We start from the raw sequence: 23,573 nt of genomic DNA, 5'->3' as shown, positions 1-23,573 counted from the left end.
CTAACTAAGTAATTCACATAAATGCATAAACAAACATTAGATATTTTGATAACGGAGTTTCCCTAGTGGGATAAACCCGTATCGTGGCTTGGTGGACAAAAAGGTTTAGTGGGGGTCATCTGAGATGAGACACTACAAAGTTGATCATTTTAACAATTAAAATGCGAATCCTTTGCACATGAATGCTCACTCATTCGGGAATAATTGCAATCAATATATATATATATACGCTCAGTGTGTCGTCGGGATCTCTGTTGAAAAGTTCATTTCTGTTGGAGAGTTTGTCCGCCCTCTCTCTGTCGTGGTTAGAAAGATAGTTCAGAGTGACATTCATTCATGTCGTTATAGAATAGATGTTTCGGCGTTTGTCGGTCTTCGAGTTCAATGATACCGAATTCCTAGCTGAAGACTAGTAATTAATATCAAAGACTTGTTCTTATTCTGTCGGTATCGATAGTCTAAGAGTTTAACCACGTGGTATGGTTAAAAGATTCAGCCATCTACTCAAACCTTAGCTTATACTCAGGTTTATGGTCTACTCTCAAACCATGGCCCTATCGTTATCGAGGTAAGCTGGTCTGCAACCTTTGTCCTCTCGTAATTGAGAGAAACATGGTCTGGTGATAGAAAACCCAGGTGGGGGTTTTATTCGGAAGAACAGAAAAGGGCCTGTCCCATGACGCCAGACCATAACTGTGCTCATGGGCGGTCCTCTGATTTAGTTCAACTCTGAAGGGAATTGGAGTTTCCTTCATTAAACAGTCCAAAATCACATTCCACAATTTCACAAACAGTATCATCCTCACTCATTCATCTTATACAACAATTACATGTACGCCTCATATCTGAGGCTATGGTATAAACAGCTTTATGGTAATGTGGCCGTATTATCTCCCGCGAGTTTCACAAAATTGTACCAAACGGACCAGTTCGTAGCAGGATTCTTAACCGATCTTTTATACCTTCTCCAGAACATAAATGTTGTTCGGACCTCAAGTTTTGTGAGGTGGAAGAAATTCCTTATTTCTCTCTATGAAAACTCATTCTCTCTATATACTGTGGCCATGAGGAGATAATCTCCTCCAGGAATTTACAACCTCTCTGACCACAGCAGCCTGGTTGTAGGAGACAGAGAGAGGGGGATGGTGCTCGCTGTACCCAAAGAGGGCAACATCATGACACTAGTGATAGACAACATGCTAATGATAGACAACATGCTAGTGATATAAAACATGCTAGTGATAGACAACATGCTAGTGATAGACAACATGCTAGTGATAGACAACATGGCAGTGATAGATAACATTCTAATGACAGACATAATGCTAGTGATAGACAACATGCTAATGATAGACAACATGATAGTGATTTACCACATGCTAATGGTAGACAACATGCTAGTGATAGACAACATGCTAATGGTAGTCAACATGATAGTGATTTACAACATGCTAATGGTAGTCAACATGCTAGTGATAGACAACATGCTAATGATAGTGATAGATAACATTTAGAGACAGAATACACACAACAGAGTTTACATACAGTGTATACAGCTAGGTAGAGTGAGCATAGAGCTATAAGAGAATGAGCATATATGTAAATGTATAGTGGCTTTACAGCTGATCTTTCCTGTAAGCTTCCTTGTCCTGGAGTCTTAAAGGACCTCGATGGAATCAAATCAAGTTGCTTTTGTCACATGCTTCATAAACAACAGGTGTAGACTAACAGTGAAATGCTTATTTACGGACCCTTTCCAACAACGCAGAGATTGAACATAGAGAAATAATACAAAAATAGAAAAATAATAACACAAGGAATAAATACACAATGAGTAACTTGGCTATGTACACGGGGTACCAGTTCATGGCTACAGACGTGAGTGCTACGGGTCGATAGTTATTTAGGCAGGTTACCTTGGTGTTCTGGGGCACATGAACAGGGAAGGTGGTCTACTTGAAACATGTAGGTATTACTGACTCGGTCAGAGACAGGTTGAAAATATAATAAGTGAAGACACTTGTCAGTTGGTAAGAGCATGCTCTGAGTACACGTCCTGGTAATCCGTCTAGGACTGCTTTAAAGTCACTGGCCACTAGGAGCGCCGCCTCTGAATGAGCATTTTCTTCTTTGATTTTGGCCTTATACAGCTCGTTGAGTGCAGTCTTAGTGCCAGCATCGTTTGTGGTGGTGAATAGACAGCTAACAATATGTCTTGGTAAACAGTGTGGTCTACAGCTTATGGTGGTTATGTCACACATTTAAGACAAATTTATGAACCCTTATAAAACAGGATTTGTAACACCATCATGTGGTGGTTATGAACCCTTTAGAAAACAGGATTTGTAACACCATCATATAGTGGTTAACAAGGCTTTATAAAACAGGATTTGTAACACCATCATATAGTGGTTAACAAGGCTTTAGAAAACAGGATTTGTAACACCATCATGTAGTGGTTAACAAGGCTTTAGAAAACAGGATTTGTAACACCATCATGTGGTGGTTATGAACCCTTTATTAAACAGGATTTGTAACACATTCATGTAGTGGTTAACAAGGCTTTAGAAAACAGGATTTGTAACACCATCATGTAGTGGTTAACAAGGCTTTAGAAAACAGGATTTGTAACACCATCATATAGTGGTTATGAACCCTTTATAAAACAGGATTTGTAACACATTCATGTAGTGGTTAACGAGGCTTTATAGAGGCTTTATAAGATGCACTTCATTTAAAGCAGAACTTTGTTTTTATTTAACATATATTGTAGGAATAAATTATTAATAAATGGTGAGCAAACTCTTTATAAATGTCTTAGAAATGGTTTATTGACGGACATTAAAGTGTTCCTGAGAAGTGAAATGGTTTCAGGAAGTACTTAGTCAAACAGAAGGACTTCCGTGGCTCAGAGTAGACACACACACACACACGCACACACACGCACACACACTCAGAGTGGTTCTCATACACACTGCAGGAGCAGACCTTCCTGTACTGGGGTGGTAACTGGACATAGAAGTATTGAGGGGACTGTAGTAAACAGGGTGTACAGGGTCTAAAGAGACTTGAACTATCTGGGAGCCACAAGTCATCATGGTTAACCTGCTGGTCCTCACACTGAAGGTTGTCCTCCTCTTAGGTGAGTACATCAGACTGAATGAACACATGTCCAGTGACTCCTCTCTATAGTTGGAGACATTTGGTTGTAACATTTTACAGTGTAACTCCATTCACTCACTGATAATGTTGTTAGATAAAGGGGAGGGGACACTGAGGAACACAAGGTCAGTATGTACTGAAGGATGTGATGGTGAACACCAGTGGTGTACCAGACCAGAATCCACTCTTACAGTATGTGAAATGGAAGCTGGGGTGTTTGTACTGTTTGTAATGAGACTGTTGGTGTGTCCTACAGCTGCTGTGTGGAGTGTGTGTTCAGCAGAGTTGATCACAGTGGAAGGATATGAGGGAGGCAAGGCAGAGATCAGATGCCCCTATAGAGAGCAGTTGAGGAGCCACCAGAAGTACCTCTGTAAAGGGGATTGTTCTGTTTTTAATAAAGACAAAGTTATTGAGACTGAGGCAGGGGAAAACAGTGCTTCTAAAGGGAGATACTCGCTGAAGGACAACAGAGAGGAAAGTGTCTTCATTGTGACCATCACCAACCTGACGTTAAATGATGCTGGGAGATACTGGTGTGGAGTGGACAAATGGGGAAAAGATAACTACATTAAAGTGAACCTTGAAGTCTCTGAAGGTAGTGTAAACCTTTGATTCTCATCCTTGAAACTTTATCACTTCCAATCTAGACATTTTATAATATACATTCCTAATCAAGCTTCTGCTATTGACCCCAAATCCTAACTTGAGATCCTTCCACTTTATTCCATATTTGACATTCACTTTTGCAAACTTTTGTACTTTAGAATGTATGATATATACCCATTTATTCTTGAAATATATAACTTATTAATGCCTCATGAGCTCAATTCAATACCACACTAAATTCTAAATATTTGCTTTCTTTGCTCCATTGTTTGTAAATGATGTAATTGTTAACAAAAACACTGTAAAGACTCAGACCATGGTTAAAACTACAATATTGATCTCGTGGATGGTCAGTCCTTGCATCTATAGCTCTGTCTTTAAATGTGAGTGGAAGGATCGGCGCTGGTAGACGAAAAGCAGGTACAGGGAGAACAGGACAGGACAGCGTCTGGACATGAGACAAGGAACAGGACAGGACAGCGTCTGGACATGAGACAAGGAACAGGACAGGACAGCGTCTGGACATGAGACAAGGAACAGGACAGGACAGCGTCTGGACATGAGACAAGGGACAGGACAGGACAGCGTCTGGACATGAGACAAGGAACAGGACAGGACAGCGTCTGGACATGAGACAAGGGACAGGACAGGACAGGACAGTGTCTGGACATGAGACAAGGAACAGGACAGGACAGCGTCTGGACATGAGACAAGGAACAGGACAGGACAGCGTCTGGACATGAGACAAGGAAGTTTCATGGTGTACAATTTTTTGTCATTGGAGTTTCCAAACCTTTCTTGTTCTGTTATGGTATATATTTATTTGATAATACATCGGCTGAACTTCTTTCTGAGCGTTAGGCCTAAATGTTTGTTTAAAAAGACAGATTGGTGCTGTGAGAATCGCACTGCTGGCTACAGTATGAAGAACGGTCAGTCTCCACCACTGTGTTTTTGATGAAAAGTATGAAGACAATCAGAAATACTTCTGCAAAGAAAAGACATGATCGAAGTGTCTAGTTGATGTAAAAGTGACAACAACCAAAAGCCAGGAAGGGAGGTTCTCACTGTTCCACAACAAGACAGACAGAGTTTTCACCGTGACCATCACCAGACTAAACCAAGAGGATGTTGGGGGATATCTATGTGGCGTACAGAACAACCACACAATTGATACCATGTCAGCAGTCAGACTATAGACTGAGAGGACAAAACATTAGGAACACTTTTCTAATATTGAGCTGCACCCCCTTTTGCCCTCAGAACAGCCTCAATTCGTCAGGGCATGAACTTTACAAGGTGTCCAAAGCGTTCCACAGGGATGCTGGCCCATGTTGACTCCAATACTTCCCACAGTTGAATCAAGTTGGCTGGTAGTGGATTTCTACTTCAAATAGCTCATTCAATCTCATCCCACAGATAATCAATTGGATTGATATCCGGTGACTGGGCAGGCCACTGCAGTGAGCTGAATTTACTGTTGTGTTTGTGGAACCGACATCACTAGAGCACACAGATCATATTATCACCATTCAGATAAATGAAGAGCATATTACTTCCTGGTCCACATGATGATGCTGTGTTAGTACTTAGTTAATATTAAAACCTCTCTGGGATAGGCGGGATGCAAATGTCTCACTTGGCCAATTGCCAGGAAATATGCAGAGCGCCAAAAAAAAGAAAAAATGCTATAAAAATCTAACTTTCATTAAATCACACATGTACAATACCAAATTAAAGCTACACTCGTTGTGAATCCAGCCAAAATGTCAGATTTCAAAAAGGCTTTTCGGCGAAAGCATAAGAAGCTATTATCTGATGATAGCACAACAGTAAACAAAGAGGGAGTAGCATATTTCAACCCTGCAGGCGCTACACAAAACGCAGAAATAAAATATAAATCATGCCTTACCTTTGACGAGCTTCTTTTGTTGGTACTCCAATATGTCCCATAAACATCACAAATAGTCATTTTGTTCGATTAATTCCATCGATATATATCCAAAATGTCAATTTATTTGGCGCTTTTGATCCAGAAAAAAACAGCTTCCAATTTGCGCAACGTCACTACAAAATGTCTCAAAAGTTACCTGTAAACTTTGCCAAAACATTTCAAACTACTTTTGTAATACAACTTTAGGTATTTTTAAACATTAATAATTGATCAAATTGAAGACGGGTCTATCTGTTTTCAATACAGGAGGATTTATTTTATTTTATTTTATTTCACCTTTATTTAACCAGGTAGGCTAGTTGAGAACAAGTTCTCATTTGCAACTGCGACCTGGCCAAGATAAAGCATAGCAGTGTGAGCAGACAACACAGAGTTACACATGGAGTAAACAATTAACAAGTCAATAACACAGTAGAAAACAAAGGGGGAGTCAATATGCAATGTGTGCAAAAGGCATGAGGCGGTAGGCGAATAATTACAATTTTGCAGATTAACACTGGAGTGATAAATGATCAGATGGTCATGTACAGGTAGAGATATTGGTGTGCAAAAGAGCAGAAAAGTAAATAAATAAAAACAGTATGGGGATGAGGTAGGTGAAAATGGGTGGGCTATTTACCAATAGACAATGTACAGCTGCAGCGATCGGTTAGCTGCTCAGATAGCTGATGTTTGAAGTTGGTGAGGGAGATAAAAGTCTCCAACTTCAGCGATTTTTGCAATTCGTTCCAGTCACAGGCAGCAGAGTACTGGAACGAAAGGCGGCCAAATGAGGTGTTGGCTTTAGGGATGATCAGTGAGTTACACCTGCTGGAGCACGTGCTACGGATGGGTGTTGCCATCGTGACCAGTGAACTGAGATAAGGCGGAGCTTTACCTAGCATGGACTTGTAGATGACCTGGAGCCAGTGGGTCTGGCGACGAATATGTAGCGAGGGCCAGCCGACTAGAGCATACAAGTCGCAGTGGTGGGTGGTATAAGGTGCTTTAGTGACAAAACGGATGGCACTGTGATAGACTGCATCCAGTTTGCTGAGTAGAGTGTTGGAAGCCATTTTGTAGATGACATCGCCGAAGTCGAGGATCGGTAGGATAGTCAGTTTTACTAGGGTAAGCTTGGCGGCGTGAGTGAAGGAGGCTTTGTTGCGGAATAGAAAGCCGACTCTTGATTTGATTTTCGATTGGAGATGTTTGATATGAGTCTGGAAGGAGAGTTTGCAGTCTAGCCAGACACCTAGGTACTTATAGACGTCCACATATTCTGGGTCGGAACCATCCAGGGTGGTGATGCTAGTCGGGCATGCGGGTGCAGGCAGCGACCGGTTGAAAAGCATGCATTTGGTTTTACTAGCGTTTAAGAGCAGTTGGAGGCCACGGAAGGAGTGTTGTATGGCATTGAAGCTTGTTTGGAGGTTAGATAGCACAGTGTCCAAAGACGGGCCGAAAGTATATAGAATGGTGTCGTCTGCGTAGAGGTGGATCAGGGAATCGCCCGCAGCAAGAGCAACATCATTGATATACACAGAGAAAAGAGTCGGCCCGAGAATTGAACCCTGTGGCACCCCCATAGAGACTGCCAGAGGACCGGACAGCATGCCCTCCGATTTGACACACTGAACTCTGTCTGCAAAGTAATTGGTGAACCAGGCAAGGCAGTCATCCGAAAAACCGAGGCTACTGAATCTGCCGATAAGAATATGGTGATTGACAGAGTCGAAAGCCTTGGCAGGGTCGATGAAGACGGCTGCACAGTACTGTCTTTTATCGATGGCGGTTATGATATCGTTTAGTACCTTGAGTGTGGCTGAGGTGCACCCGTGACCGGCTCAGAAACCAGATTGCACAGCGGAGAAGGTACGGTGGGATTCGAGATGGTCAGTGACCTGTTTGTTGACTTGGCTTTCAAAGACCTTAGATAGGCAGGGCAGGATGGATATAGGTCTCTAACAGTTTGGGTCCAGGGTGTCTCCCCCTTTGAAGAGGGGGATGACTGCGGCAGCTTTCCAATCCTTGGGGATCTCAGACGATATGAAAGAGAGGTTGAACAGGCTGGTAATAGGGGTTGCGACAATGGTGGCAGATAGTTTCAGAAATAGAGGGTCCAGATTGTCAAGCCCAGCTGATTTGTACGGGGCCAGGTTTTGCAGCTCTTTCAGAACATCTGCTATCTGGATTTGGGTAAAGGAGAACCTGGAGAGGCTTGGGCGAGGAGCTGCGGGGGGGGGGGGCGGAGCTGTTGGCCGAAGTTGAAGTAGCCAGGCGGAAGGCATGGCCAGCCGTTGAGAAATGCTTATTGAAGTTTTCGATAATCATGGATTTATCAGTGGTGACCGTGTTACCTAGCCTCAGTGCAGTGGGCAGCTGGGAGGAGGTGCTCTTGTTCTCCATGGACTTCACAGTGTCCCAGAACTTTTTGGAGTTGGAGCTACAGGATGCAAACTTCTGCCTGAAGAAGCTGGCCTTAGCTTTCCTGACTGACTGCGTGTATTGGTTCCGGACTTCCCTGAACAGTTGCATATCACGGGGACTATTCGATGCTATTGCAGTCCGCCACAGGATGTTTTTGTGCTGGTCGAGGGCAGTCAGGTCTGGGGTGAACCAAGAATATAAGATATGCATATTATTTGTAGATTTGGATAGAAAACATGCTGAAGTTTCTAAAACTGTTTGAATCATGTCTGTGAGAATAACAGAACTTATGTAGCAGGCAAAACCTCGAGGACTAACTATTCAGAATTATTATTTATTTTGGTCACTGTCTGTTCAATTACTTTGCAGGCTATCTCTGCAGTAAACTGCAACTCCTCCCCCTTTGGCAGTTCTATCTTGACGGAAGATGTTATAGTTGGGTATGGAAATCTCTGAATTTTTGGTGGCCTTCCTGAGCCAGGATTCAGACACGGCAAGGACATCAGGGTTAGCAGAGTGTGCTAAAGCAGTGAGTAAAACAAACTTAGGGAGGAGGCTTCTGATGTTGACATGCATGAAACCAAGGCTTTTTCGATCACAAAAATCAACAAATGAGGGTGCCTGGGGACATGCAGGGCCTGGGTTTACCTCCACATCACCCGCGGAACAGAGAAGGAGTAGTATGAGGGTGCGGCTAAAGGCTATCAAAACTGGTCGCCTAGAGCGTTGGGGACAGAGAATAAGAGGAGCAGGTTTCTGGGCATGGTAGAATATATTCAGGGCATAATGCGCAGACAGGGGTATGGTGGGGTGCGGGTACAGCGGAGGTAAGCCCAGGCACTGGGTGATGATGAGAGAGGTTGTATCTCTGGACATGCTGGTAGTAATGGGTGAGGTCACCGCATGTGTGGGAGGTGGGACAAAGGAGTTATCAGGGGTATGAAGAGTGGAACTAGGGGCTCCATTGGGATCTAAAACAAAGATAACTAACCTGAACAACAGTATACAAGGCATATTGACATTTGAGAGAGACATACAGTTAGGCATACAGTAATCACAGGTGTTGAATTGGGAAAGCTAGCTAAAACAGTAGGTGAGACAACAGCTAATCAGCTAGCACAACAACAGCAGGTAAAATGGTGTAGACTAGGCAACGGGGCCAACAGATAAAACAGACAAGCAGAATGGAGTACCGTGATTAATGGACAGTCCAGCGTGCATCAGCTATGTAGCCAAGAGATCAGTGTCCAGGGGGCAGCGGTGGATGGGGCAGGGAAGCTGGACTGGCGAGTGTTATCCAGGTTAAAAAAAACTAACAATGACTAAATAGCTTGTAGCTAGTTAGCTGGTTAGCTTCTGGAGGTTCTTGAGTGTGTTGTAAAAAGAAAAAAAATAATAGCGATTCCATATCACATTGGGTGAGGCAGGTTTCCGGAAGGTATAAACAAATTAAAAGTCAAAAGAGATAGAAAGTAAATATGGGTCCAGTGAGCGTTTGGGACGCGGCAATTCAGGCGGTTAGCAGGCCTGTGCTAACAAGCTAACAGTTTGTAGGCCCGGGCTAGACAAGGTAGCAGTTAGCGGACCGGAGCTGGACAAGCTAGCAGTTAGCAGGCCGAATTAGCAAGCAGGGAGATAGCGAGGGCTAGAGAGTTAGCCTTTGGGGGACGTCGCGATGGGGTGAGTCTGTTTATTCCTCTTCATGCGGTGACATCGATAGACCGGTCGTGGGCCCGGGTATTGTAGCTCAGGAGTATGCTACGGTGGTAGCACACGATCGCAGGCCGGGCTAGCTTCAAGCTAAGTGGGTGGAAACGCTAGCCAGGAGTAATCATCCGGGGTTGCGGTTTAGCTAGATAGCTAGTTGTGAAGATCCAGCTGAAAAATCCAGCTGAAAAATGTTCCGTTTGCGGTGGGAATCCGGGGATGAATCCGGGGATGAAAAATAAATAGGTCCGTTATGCTCTGGTTAGATCCGCGTTGTTCGAACTGGCGAGAGCTTTTCGAACTAAAGGTTAGCTGATGACCGGTTAGCTGAAGACCGCTAGCATAGCTGGTGGTTAGCTGGCTAGCTTCATGTTCCAAGATGGCCGTACTTCTTCATTGCACAAAGGAATAACCTCAACCTAATTCCAAAGACTGGTGACATCCAGTGGAAGCGGTAGGAACTGCAAACAAGTGGCTAAGAAATATCGTTTCCCAAGGAGAAATCATTGAACAGACAGTGACCAAAATAAATAATAATTCTGAATAGTTAGTCCTCGAGGTTTTGCCTGCTACATAAGTTCTGTTATTATCACAGACATGATTCAAACAGTTTTAGAAACTTCAGCATGTTTTCTATCCAAATCTACAAATAATATGCATATCTTATATTCTTGGCATGAGTAGCAGGAAGTTGAAAATGGGCCCGCTATTTATCCAAAGTGAAAATGCTGCCCCCTATCCCAAAGAGGTTTTAAGGCACATTTCATTCTATCACATAAACATATTTGTTTATTGTACATAGATGGATCTGGCGTCAAATCTGACTTTGGAATCAGATTCCCTCTCTTGGTGGTAAAGACATGGTGCTCTGACAACACATCTCTGTGCAATAACTACTTTAATACCAGTAGACAACATTTTTGTTGTGTTAGCCAAGTGAAAAATGTCCACACATTGTCACAACAACTGTGTTTTCTGGTCCTTTGGTTTTTAGCGACACCAACAATAACCACCACCACCACAAGAAAACCTGCTACAAAAACAACAGCATCAATCCCATGTTCACCAACGCTATCATCCTTAGCCAAAAAATCCGACCAATCAGATCAGCCCTGAAAAGATAGGATGTGAAAAGATCTGATATCTTTGGTCAAAAGACCAATTAGTGGAAAAAAGCTGTGTCAACGCAGCCTATGAACATTTTTACGCTGCACCAGTTTAAAACCAGTTTCTCAACACATCATTTTGTCATGTAGAGAGACTGATCTGGTGTCAAATCTGACTTTAGGTAATCTGGGACACTTATATACCATATTCCTCCTTCTGAGTGGTAGTGAAAAGATAATGTCTCTCCGATTCCACATACCCCTGCAATAATTACTTTAAGACCAGTCGACAGCATTTTTGTTGTATGAGGCTGCGTTTTCACATTGTTGGCCACCACATCCAAGGCTAATGTCAGGACAGGAAGTAAACAGAAAAGTTACACATCTGATGTGGAAGAGAGGCAGATCTTACTTCACAGTGTAAAAGGCCCTATGTAAGTTGAACAGAAGTGTTGATTGTAAAGTATGTGTTCTAATGGTGCTGTTTGTGTCTGTTCAGATACATCAGTGGTCATCATAGTATCTGTGACTCTGGTCATGCTGCTATTGGTGCTTGTGGTCAGCCTGTTCATAGTCTATAGATGGAAATTCAACAAGGAAACAGGTGAGAAACACTCTCTCTCACACACACACACACACACACACACACACACACACACACACACACAAGGGGAAGTTACTCACACCCAGTCTTCAATTCCAAGAAACTTGCATATACAATCTTCCTTTGACCCTGATTGAGAAATAGAGGTCTCATTGAGAACAGGGCTCTGAAAACCTCCTGAACAGACTGCTGCAGCCCAATATTGATAATGTATGTATAATGTATGACAGTGTGTGTGTGTGTGTGTGTGTGTGTGTGTGTGTGTGTGTGTGTGTGTGTGTGTGTGTGTGTGTGTGTGTGTGTGTGTGTGTGTGTGTGTGTGTGTGTGTGTGTGTGTGTGCTGTGTTCCACAGCTGACTCCTCAGCACCCAGGGTGAACACAGACACTCGGATCAACATAGAGGTCAGTGTGTGTGTGTGCAAGCGCCTGCCTGTGAGCGTTATTGCATGTCTGTGTGATATATATATATATATATATATATATATATATATATATATATGTAGAGAGAGAGAGAGAGAGAGAGCATGTTCTAATCAATGTTCTTCCCTCTCTCATCATGTCCTCCTGTCCCTCTCCTCCTTTTCCTCCTCTCCAGGGTTGTCATGGTGATGGTGACTATGAGGAAATAAAGGACCGCCCCCTACAGTCCAGTTCAGGTAGTGAGATCACCACCATCTACTCCACTGCCAACTTACCCACAAGCCCCTCTGACTGTCTCAACTACGCCAACATCAACTTCCACAAGGACCCCTCTTCCATCTGATGTTTCCATGACTTCTCTCTTCCTTCTGATGTTTCCCTGACTTCTCTCTTCCATCAGATGTGTTTCCCAGACTTCTCTCATCCATCAGATGTGTTTCCCTGACTTCTCTCTTCCATCAGATGTTTCCCTGACTTCTCTCTTCCATCAGGTGTGTTTCCCTGACTTCTCTCCTCCATCAGAAGTTTCCCTGACTTCTCTCGTCCATCAGATGTGTTTCCCAGACTTCTCTCTTCCATCAGATGTGTTTCCCTGACTTCTCTCTTCCATCATATGTGTTTCCCTGACTTATCTCCTCCATCAGATGTGTTTCCCTGACTTCTCTCTTCCATCAAATGTGTTTCCCTGACTTATCTCTTCCATCAGATGTTTCCCTGACTTCTCTCGTCCATCAGATGTGTTTCCCAGACTTCTCTCTTCCATCAGATGTGTTTCCCTGACTTCTCTCTTCCATCAGATGTGTTTCCCTGACTTCTCTCTTCCATCAGATGTGTTTCCCTGACTTCTCTCTTCAACTTGTCTTAATGTCACTTAATTGCATGTTTATATCTGCAGACAAATATTATCTATTATTTGGCAAGCACTGAAAAAGGTATCACAACTTTTTGACCAAGCCAGTATAACTGTCAATTTTTTTTTAAACACATTTATAAATGATTAAATCACCATGAATTATATAATTTTAGAGTCCTTATGAAGGGTTTCTTCATGTAAAGTTTGATACAACCCAGTAAGCACTTACTGTACCTAGTTGCAGAACCAAGACAGGTGACGGAGAGTTCTCTATCAAAGACCCTCAATTATGAAACAGCTTGCCCTGTCAAGTAAGAGTGGCAGACATGATTGAAGATTTTAAATCACTGTCAAAAACACACCTTTTAAAATCACAGTTAACAATGTACCTTTTAGCTTGGACATTCTCTGTGTTTTATGTTCTTTTATTCATCCTTTTTACTGCTTCCTGTTTGCTTCAAATTTTTTATTTGATTGTTTTGTTGTGAATTGTGTTGCGATTTGAAATGGACTTTAAATTCAAGGAGCAGTGCAGTTAAACATGTGATTGGACATTACAGTATTTTGTTTACGTTGTTGACAAAAAATGACAATCCATTTTAAAACACAATAAAACGTGGGGAAAATCTACAGGTGTGAATACTTTCTGAAGGCAGTGTAGCAGATGGTCTTATCCAGAGTGATTTACAGAAGCATTTAGGGTTAAGTGTCTTGTCAATGAGAACGCCCTAATTTTTCACTGAGTCAGCTCGGGGATTCAAACCAGCATCCTTTCGGTTACTGGCCCATAGCTCTTAACCACTAGACTACCTGCCACCCTAACTAGTAAATCATTAACAAATAATTTACAAGTTGTTTGAATATCTGTCTATGTACAGTATATGTTTTATTACCAAATGGTCAGTAAACTAAATATAAATGTCTTAGGAATTGTTAACTGCCGGAAGTTATTATAAAGTGTTACTTAGAAGTGAAATGGTTTCAGGAAGTAGACACACTCACACACACACACACACACTCAGAGTGGTTCTCATACACACTGCAGGAGCAGACCTTCCTGTACTGGGGTGGTAACTGGACATAGAAGTATTGAGGGGACTGGAGTAAACAGGGTGTACAGCGTCTAAAGAGACTTGAACTAGCTGGGAGCCACAAGTCATAATATAATGATAATGTTGTTAGATAAAGGGGAGGGGACACTGAGGAACACAAGGTCCAGTATGTACTAATGGATGTGATGTGGAACACCAGTGGTGTACCAGACCAGAATCCACTCTTACAGTATGTGAAATGGAAGCTGGGGTGTTTGTACTGTTTGTAATGAGACTGTTGGTGTGTCCTACAGCTGCTGTGTGGAGTGTGTGTTCAGCAGAGTTGATCACAGTGGAAGGATGTGAGGGAGGCAAGGCAGAGATCAGATGTCCTTATAAAGAGGAGTGGAGGAGCCACCAGAAGTACCTCTGTAAAGGGGATTGTTCTGTTTTTAATAAAGACAAAGTTATTAAGACTGAGGCAGGGGAAAACAGTGCTTCTAAGGACATCAGAGAGGAAAGTGTCTTCATTGTGACCATCACGAACTTGACGTTAAGCGATGCTGGGAGATACTGGTGTAGAGTGGACACAGTCAAATGGAAACTAGATAACTACGTTGAAGTCAACCTTATAGTCTCTGAAGATACTGTAAACCTTTCATTCTCATTTTCAAAACTCTTTCATTTCCAAACTAAACATACTATAATATACAATCTGCGATTGCTACATACTGTAATTTAAAATTAATTATATTTGCCCATTGATTCTTGAAGAACATAACTTATAAATGCCTCATGAGCTTAGTTCAATTGTAGTAAACCACAAACTCCAAATATACTTGTTTTACTCCATTGTTTTTAAACAATGTAATTGTTAACAAAACCACTGTAAAGACTCAAACCATGGTTAAAAGTAAAATGTTGATCTCGTGGATGGTCAGTCCTTGCATCTATAGCTCTGTTTATAAATGTTAGAGCAGTTATATTTCTCCAGCCCAAACCCTCAGCTGTTTACCAAAAACAGTGATGGGGTGCCAGCTTTGTTGTTGTTTGATCTGCAGATTTTCCCTTTATGGGAACTGCATCTCAACAAGATTCCACCCTAAATGAGGCCAGGTCATTCAACTTTCGTGAACAATGTAATCAAACAAACCTATAGGACATGTGTTGGAGGACCACAGATCACATCATTAATACATTAGACAAGGAGATTTCAGGGGGTACAAGTCTTTGTCATTGGAGTTTCCCAAACCACTCTACTTCTGTTATGACATAGAATTATCTTGAAATAAATTGGTTGAACATGTTTCATGTTTCAGCGTAATCATCACCAGCAAAATCCAAGAGGATGCTGGGAGATGTCTCTGTGGCGTGCAGAACGACCACACTCTTCATACCCTGTCAGCAGTCCAGCTAGATATCAAGAATAAGGGTTCTATTGCATGAGCCTGTTCTGCATTGTGAGACAGATTGATCAGGACAAAACTGAGTGATGTATTGTATGTTTTTACGTCCGTCTCGGATTCAGAAACCTGTCAGTATTACTCAAGTCTTCAGCTGTTCTATATTTAGGGTATTTGCTCCTGTGTATGAGAGAGCGAGAGAAACAGAGAGAGAGAGAGAGATGTGGATCGTTAAATGACAACTAAAATATCTGAACAGGAAGAGCAGACACCACACTTCCTTCTATACGTCTGTCAGTGAGTGTAGTGGTCAGTGTACATTTACATTTCAGTCAATTCAGGATGTACAAAGAAATTCAGCTTCTTTTCAATTTGAAAATGTTTGAATTGACACCAACCCTGGTAGTAGTTGAGTGATTTCATATACAGTATGCTTGTGTGTATAGGGCAGACTCTCTCTTTAACCCAGCTTTACCAACTCTATCATCCCCACTTACCACCATCTCACCAATAACTATCCAACTGATTTTGCTGCACTCATTATGTCTGTGGTTCTTGGGCATAGCTACATGGTCTGTAAAATGATTTGATGTGCACATGTACAGCTATGTGTTGAATTTTCATTTTGGTCCCCCATGGGAATCTAACCCATAACCCTGGCGTTGCAATTGCCATGCTCTACCAACTGCGCCACAATGTCTGTACCCAGGAGAGAGCCATCTTATCTTAGGTCAAGGGCCTGCTCCTTCTTGACCTCTTGGTCGGCCAGTCCAAGAGCATTATTGTTTGTTCAGATGGTGATGGAAAATAAATATGTACAAAAAGGAAAAGTCAAAAAAAAGCATGCCCAAACTAAAGAGTCCCAAACAAACGAAAGGCCTCATGGCCCAAAAAAACCCAGCAGCCTCATGGCTCTGCCAGCTGGGACACTCACCTTAATTGGCAGCACCTGTGTGCAACTAGAAACTTGGCTCTGCATCTAGACCCGGTTGGTGCTGCCACCTGAGGATGTAGTGTGAAAGTGTATCATGGTAGTGTGTTTGTCTATGTCCTAACACTTACCTTCCCCCCCATATAATAACACTATCAACACAGAGACAGATCTGGCGTCTCTGGCGTAGCTTAGTGGTTAGAGCGTTGGACTAGTAACCGGAAGGTTGCAAGTTCAAATCCGAGAGCTGAAAAGGTACAAATCTTTCGTTCTACCCCTGAACATGCAGTTAACCCACTTTTCCTAGGCCTTCAATGAAATAAGAATTTGCTCTTAACTGACTTGCCTAGTTAAATAAAATAAATTTAAAAAATCTGACTTTTGAATCAGATTCCCCACTCTGAGTTGTATAGTGTAAAGACATGGTTCTCCGATGCCACATCCCACTGCAAGAACTACTTTAATACCAGTAGACAGCATTTTTGTTGTGTTAGCCAAGCAGAAAATGTCCACACATTGTCACAACAACATTGTTTTGAGGTCCTTTGTTATTAGCGGCACCAACAATAATCACCACAACAACAGAAAGTACTACAACCACAGCAACAAACCCACCTTCACCAACTCAATCATTCTTAGCCACCTCCTAACCATTATCCATCTCACCACCATCATCCATCTCACCACCATAATCCATCTCACCACCATTATCCATCTCACCACCATTATCCATCTCACCACCATTATCCATCTCACCACCATTATCCATCTCACCACCATTATCCATCTCACCACCATCATCCATCTCACCACCATAATCCATCTCACCACCATAATCCATCTCACCACCATAATCCATCTCACCACCATTATCCATCTCACCACCATTATCCATCTCACCACCATCATCCATCTCACCACCATTATCCATCTCCCCACCATCATCCATCTCACCACCATTATCCATCTCACCACCATCATCCATCTCACCACCATAATCCATCTCACCACCATAATCCATCTCACCACCATTATCCATCTCACCACCATTATCCATCTCACCACCATCATCCATCTCACCACCATTATCCATCTCCCCACCATCATCCATCTCACCACCATTATCCATCTCACCACCATCATCCATCTCACCACCATCATCCATCTCACCACCATTATCCATCTCACCACCATCATCCATCTCACCACCATTATCCATCTCACCACCATTATCCATCTCCCCACCATCATCCATCTCACCACCATTATCCATCTCACCACCATCATCCATCTCACCACCATCATCCATCTCACCACCATTATCCATCTCACCACGATTATCCATCTCACCACCATTATCCATCTCACCACCATTATCCATGTCATCATCAACACACAATGGATCTGGTAAATAAACTATTAGTCAAATCTGACTTTAGGTAGTGTGGGACACTTCTGCACCAGATTCCCCCCTCTGAGTGGTATAGTGTAAAGACAATGTTTCTCGGGTAACACATCAGATCTTTTTCAGAGCTGATCTGATTGGTCAAAAGACCAAATAGTGAAAACAAGATCAGAATTGGGCAACCTGTGTAAACGCAGCCTTATCCAACTGTCCACACAAGATCAGAATTGGGTAACCTGTGTAAATCCAACCTAAGCCGAATGGAACATGGCCACACATTTGTGAATTGATGCATTATTCAAGTGTGCAACATTATGTGCAATATGGCTTAGATGAGAAGCTCCTGTAAACTTCAAACAGCTAGCCTTCTATTGGTAGTCTATATACTATGGTGTATTCAGTATGCTAATAGCTGCACCCAGACATGAAGCATGAATGTTGGCCACCACATCCAAGGCTAATGTAAGGATGTAATCGGAAAAGTTGCACATCTGATGCACGTCAAATGTACAGTACCAGTCAAATGTTTGGACACACCTACTCATTCCAGGGATTTTTTATTGTAAGATAATAATGAAGACATTAAAAATATGAAATAAGACATACAGAATCATGTAGTAACAAATAAAGTGTTAAACAAATTAAAATATATTTGAGATTCTTCAAAGTAGCCACCCTTTGCCTTGATGATAGCTTTGCACACTCTTAGCATTGTCTCAACCAGCTTCATGAGGTATTTACCTGGTATGCATTTCCATTAACAGGTGTGCCTTGTTAAAAATGTATTTGTGGAATTTCTTTCCTTCTTAATTGGTTTGAGCCAATCAGTTGTGTTGTGACAAGGTAGGGGTGGTATACAGAAGATAGCCCTATTTGATGAAAGAAAAAGTCCATATTATGGCAAGAACAGCTCAAATAAGCAAAGAGAAACAACAGTCCAAAACGAGTATGCTTTTGCTGCACAGTCGATAGAGCGCCGGACCTCGGGCTATAAGGTCGAGGGTTCGAGACCTGCTCCCTGCCTGTTTCATTACATTGGTGTCAGAAGTGATCGGACCTTGCATCCACGACAGTGCGTGTGCTTGGCCAGTGAGCGCGTTCCTATAAGACGTAGAGCCGCAAGCTAGCGCGAGGACGCGCTCTTTGAAAGGAGGAAGTAGTGTAACGACCCTGGGTTTATAACCGCGGAAATCCACTCTGCCGCAGAAGCATGCTTTTGCTGCACAGTCGATATCGCGCCGGACCCCGGTGTTTTGTTGACTTCAAAAAAGCATTTGTTTCAATTTGGCACAAAGGTATTTTTAATAAACTAATAGAAAGTGGTATTGGAGGGAAAACATATGATGTTATTATAATGAATGTACACTTAAAACAAATGTGCGGTTAAAGTTGGCAACAAGCAAACTAACTTCTTCTCTCAGGGGTGTGGAGTGAAACAGGGCTGCCCAATAAGTCCAACACTATTTAACATCTACATTAATGAATTGGCAAAAACATTAGAAGAATTTGCAGCACCTGGTCTCACCATACACAATACTGAAATCAAGTGTCTGCTGTATGCAGATGACTTGGTGCTGCTGTCCTTCACCGAGGAGGAGTTACAGCAGCACCTAGATCATCTGCACAGGTTCTGTCAGACCTGGACTCTGACTGTTAATCTAAAAAAAACGGAATATAATGATATTCCAGATTGGTGTGAAAAACAGAATGACAATTATAAATTCTATGTTTACATAGAACACACCAGAAACTGCACGTACCTACGACTAAATATCAGCAACACAGGTAGCTTCCACATGACTGCGAATGAGCTGAGAGACAAAGCAAGAACAGCATTGTATGCCATTAAAAGGAACATTAAAATCGAAATTCCGAATCTGTCTCAAAATGTTCCAATCGGTTATAGAACCAATTGCTCCATATAGCAGCGAACTATGGGATCCGGTCTCTAACAATGAATTTACCAAATGGGACAAACATCCAATCGAAATACTACATGCAGAGTTTTGCCAGATGGTTTTGCAAGTGCAAAGAAAAACTCAAAATACTCCTTATTCGAATAGAAAAAAGAGCCATCAAATTTTACAACCATCTCAAAACAAGTGATCCCAAAGCATTCCACCACACAGCTCTACAATGTCAAGAGATGAAACAAGAGAAGAGTCCCCTAAGCCAGCTGGTTCTGAGGCTCAGTTCACTAACCGAAACCAACCCCATAGAGCCTCAAGACATCACTCAGAAAATCTGGCCAAACCAAATAATCACAAAGCAAAAATAATAATATATCCCCTATTGGAAAGACACCACAAAAAATCTAAGTAAACTTCAATGCTATTTGGCTCTAAACAGACAGTACATGGTGGCAGACTATCAGATAACTTTTCCCATTGAGTTTTCTTTTGGCTTTCATACGATGTCATGTGTCTTCTCAGTCAGGTTGAGACTGGTCTACTACTATTGCTTTAATGTATTATTCTCATTAATATTGTTATGATAGTTGCTGTTAATGCTAAACCCATTTCCACTACTACTATTATTATTGCTGTTGGTCCCAGCATTTAGGTTATATGTATACTTTAAAAATGTAAGTAATTTACTTGCAATGTCAATAAAGTCAATTGAAATGATTTGAGAGAGAGAAAAAGAGAGAGAGAATGTTCTAATCTAAATCTAATCTAAACTGAACAGAAATATAAATGCAACATGCAACAATTTCAACGATTTTACTGAGTTACCGTTCATATTTTTAAAAATCTGTCAATTGAAATAAATAAATTAGGCCCTAATCTATGGATTTCACATGACTTGGCAGGGGCACAGTCTTAGGTGGACTTGGGAGGGCATAGGCCCACCCACTTGGGAGCCAGGCCCAGCCAATCAGAATGAGGTTTTCCCCACAAAAGTGCTTTATTACAGACAAACATTCCTTAGTTTCATCAGCTGTCCGGGTGGCTGGTCTCAGACGATCCCACAGGTCAAGATGCCGGATGTGGAGGTTCTCGGCTGGTGTGGTTACACGTGGTCCATGGTTGTGAGGCTGGTTGGATGTACTGACAAATTCTCAAAAAATGATGTTGGAGGCAGCTTATGGTAGAGAAATTAACATAAAATTATGTGGTAACAGCTCTGCTGGACATTCTTGCAGTCAGCATGTCAATTGTACACAAACTTGAGTAATCTGTGGCGTTGTGTGACAAAAGTAAAGATTTTAGAGTTGCTCATTTATTGTCCCCAACACAAGGTGCACCTGTGTAATAATCATGCTGTTTAATCAGCTTGTTGATATGATGACCTGACTAACTGACAACCAATCACAAGGGACATATACACACTGGCAACAAATCATAAGTGAAATGTTATTATAATAGTTATTGTCACATCTGCTCCTGCCACACCCCCTAGTGGACATCCTGTGTCTCCATGATCTGCAGCCACTCCTCCAGTACACGCTCTCTACCTCTCCCTTTCTGTTTGTGTTGTTGGAGACAGGTGTGCTGGAGCCAGAGCGGATCCTCACCAGCTGCAATTCGTTCCATTATCATGACCTCTACAAATACTCAGTCCTGCCACTTCCACTCTGCCAGATCGTGTTCTCCGTTCAGTCAGTCATGCTTCTATCTATTTGTTGTTATTTAAGATCTTGTATCCTGCTGTGCCTGTTTCCTTGCCTGATGCTGTTTCTCCTCTCACTGGAGTTTTGCTGCTCTGACTCTGGTTCCTGTCTCCTGTTCCACATCTCACAACCCGGCTACCCTGTTCTGGATTCAACTCATCATCACTCCCTTGGATTCCCCTCCGGACCTATTCACCCTGTCCCAACCCAGCTCACTCCAACCTCAGCCTCCACATCTGGTTTCCTACAACTCATCCAAGCTTCCCTGGATCTGCACTTCATCTCTCCCTGTGTTACAATAATTCATCCCTGTTTCCTGGTCTGAGTCTGCTCTTGGGTTCCCCTGTGCTGCTCCGCTTAACAAGTTATAACTGCATGTTCCACCCGACAGCCTCTGTTTTTAGAAAACAGCTGCATGATCAGGGCCTGAGTTTCCAATCGCGATGGAACTTAGGCTTACAGCCGAAGATGTAACTTGCGTTTTCTAAAACACCACGCAGCGAGAGCATTCGCTAAGTGATTCATTGGAACATGTGTCGATACTGATAGGATGTAAAGCAAAGCAGTGTCACTTTCTCCATTCAAATCTTACCTTGGCATTAGAATAACTGTACAATATTGATGAGTGTTCAGCTCCTAGAGAGATATACTGAACAAAGATAGAAACACAACATGCAACAATTTCAAAGATTTTGTTGACTTACAGTTCATATAAAGATATAAGTCAATGTAAATAAATTCATTAGGCCCTAATCTATGGATGTCACATGACTGGGCAGGGGCACAGCTATGGGTGGGTCTGGGAGGGCATAGGCCCACCCACTGGTGAGCCAGGCCCAGCCAATCAGAATGTGTTTTTCCCCACAAAAGTGCTTTATTACAGACAGAAATTCATTATGTAATTATAAACTCCTTATGAAGGGTGCCTTAATGTAAAGTTCAATACAACCCATTGAAGGCACTCTGCTTCCACTGTCTGCTTACCGTACCTAGATGCAGAACCAAGACGGGGGGCGAAGCATTCTCTATCAAAGACCCTCAACTTGTCACGCCTTGGTCTTAGTGTTTTGTGTTTTCGTTATATATTTGGTCAGGCCAGGGTGTGACAGGGGTTTACGTGTTGTATTTCGTATTGGGGTTTGTAGTATTTGGGATCGCGGCTGATTAGGGGTGTTGTATAGGCTTGGCTGCCTGAGGCGGTTCTCAATCAGCTGTCAGGTGATTCTCGTTGCCTCTGATTGGGAACCGTATTTAGGTAGCTTGAGTTTCGCTTTGTCTTTCGTGGGTGATTGTTCCTGTCCCTGTGTAGTGTTCACCAGATAGGCTGTATTAGGTTTCACGTTCCGTTTGTTGTTTTTGTATTTATTAAGTTATTTCATGTATCGTCACTTTCTTCATTAAAGACATGAGTAACCACCACGCTGCATTTCGGTCCGACTCTCTTTCAACAAACGAAGAACGCCGTTACACAACTAGGGAACAGCTTGCCCTGTCAAGAAAGAGGGGCAGACACCATTGAGGTTTTTAAATCACGGTTTAAATCTCACCTTTTTAAAATCACAGTTAACAATGTACCTTTTAGCTTGGCCTTAAATCAGTGACTGTTTTAGACGTCCTCTGTGTTTTATGTTCTTTTATTCATCCTTTTACTGCTTCCTGTTTGCTTCTACTTTTTTAATTTGATTGCTTTAATGTAAATTGGGTTGCAATTTTAAATGCACTTTAAATTAAAGGGGCAGTGCAGTTAAAAGTGTGATTTGTTTTATGATATTTCTCCAATATGAAATAACACTCTGAAATAGTGACATTTTTGATAATGCCCTTTTTTCTGTAAGAGCTGTTTTTTTAAATGCCTGGATGTTCAGCCTGGTCAGGTGGGATGGAGTTTTTGGCCCAGATCTGATAATAATTGTCACGAATACCACCGAAGTCGGTCGGCAGTCGACGTCACCGGCTTTCTAGCCATCGCCACTTCATTTTTCATGTATCCATTTGTTTTGTCTTGTTCTCTGCACACCTGGTTTTCATTCCCCAATCAATCTACATGTATTTATTCCTCTGTTCCCCCCATGTCTTTGTGTAAGATTGTTTGTGTTATGTGTATTTTGTCTATTGTTGTTTTGTTACGCGCCAGACATCAGTCTATGTTCCGTGTTTTGGGCGCGTTGTTTGTGCTTTTGATATTTGACCGGAATAAAGTGTGTGCCTGTTCACTTCACTCTGCTCTCCTGCACCTGACTTCGCCTCCAGTACACAGCCAGTGACAATAATAGACCAATGACTGTTCATCTGTGTAAAGGGGTGAGCTCTAGACCAATCAGGGCTGTGCATGTCAATATCTTTAAATTTGTTACACAGAGGCCTG

At 42.2% G+C, this 23,573-nt stretch overlaps 1 protein-coding gene and 1 pseudogene across 3 annotated transcripts; both read left to right on the top strand.

Moving 5' to 3' along the window:
- The first annotated feature begins 564 nt into the window (after positions 1-564).
- Positions 565-13,455, top strand: LOC116357810 (CMRF35-like molecule 1). Of its 3 annotated transcripts, XM_031807048.1 has the most exons (5): positions 565-3,142; positions 3,419-3,760; positions 11,447-11,551; positions 11,905-11,954; positions 12,148-13,455. In XM_031807048.1, the coding sequence occupies exons 1-5, from the start codon at positions 3,097-3,099 to the stop codon at positions 12,313-12,315; spliced, it is 711 nt and encodes a 236-aa protein (XP_031662908.1). In that variant the 5' UTR covers positions 565-3,096; the 3' UTR covers positions 12,316-13,455. The 3 variants fall into 3 exon arrangements, 2 of the variants coding, with proteins under 2 accessions (XP_031662908.1, XP_031662909.1); XR_004205801.1 differs by lacking the exon at positions 3,419-3,760 and having other exon boundaries at positions 931-3,142; positions 10,836-11,551; XM_031807049.1 differs by having other exon boundaries at positions 940-3,760.
- A 493-nt stretch (positions 13,456-13,948) lies between these two features.
- LOC116357791 (CMRF35-like molecule 8) lies at positions 13,949-17,605 on the top strand (annotated as a pseudogene).
- The last annotated feature ends 5,968 nt before the right edge of the window (positions 17,606-23,573 follow it).

The sequence above is a fragment of the Oncorhynchus kisutch genome, linkage group LG27 (assembly GCF_002021735.2).
Source record: "Oncorhynchus kisutch isolate 150728-3 linkage group LG27, Okis_V2, whole genome shotgun sequence".
Taxonomy (NCBI): domain Eukaryota; kingdom Metazoa; phylum Chordata; class Actinopteri; order Salmoniformes; family Salmonidae; genus Oncorhynchus; species Oncorhynchus kisutch.
This window is presented reverse-complemented; position numbering and strand designations above follow the sequence as displayed.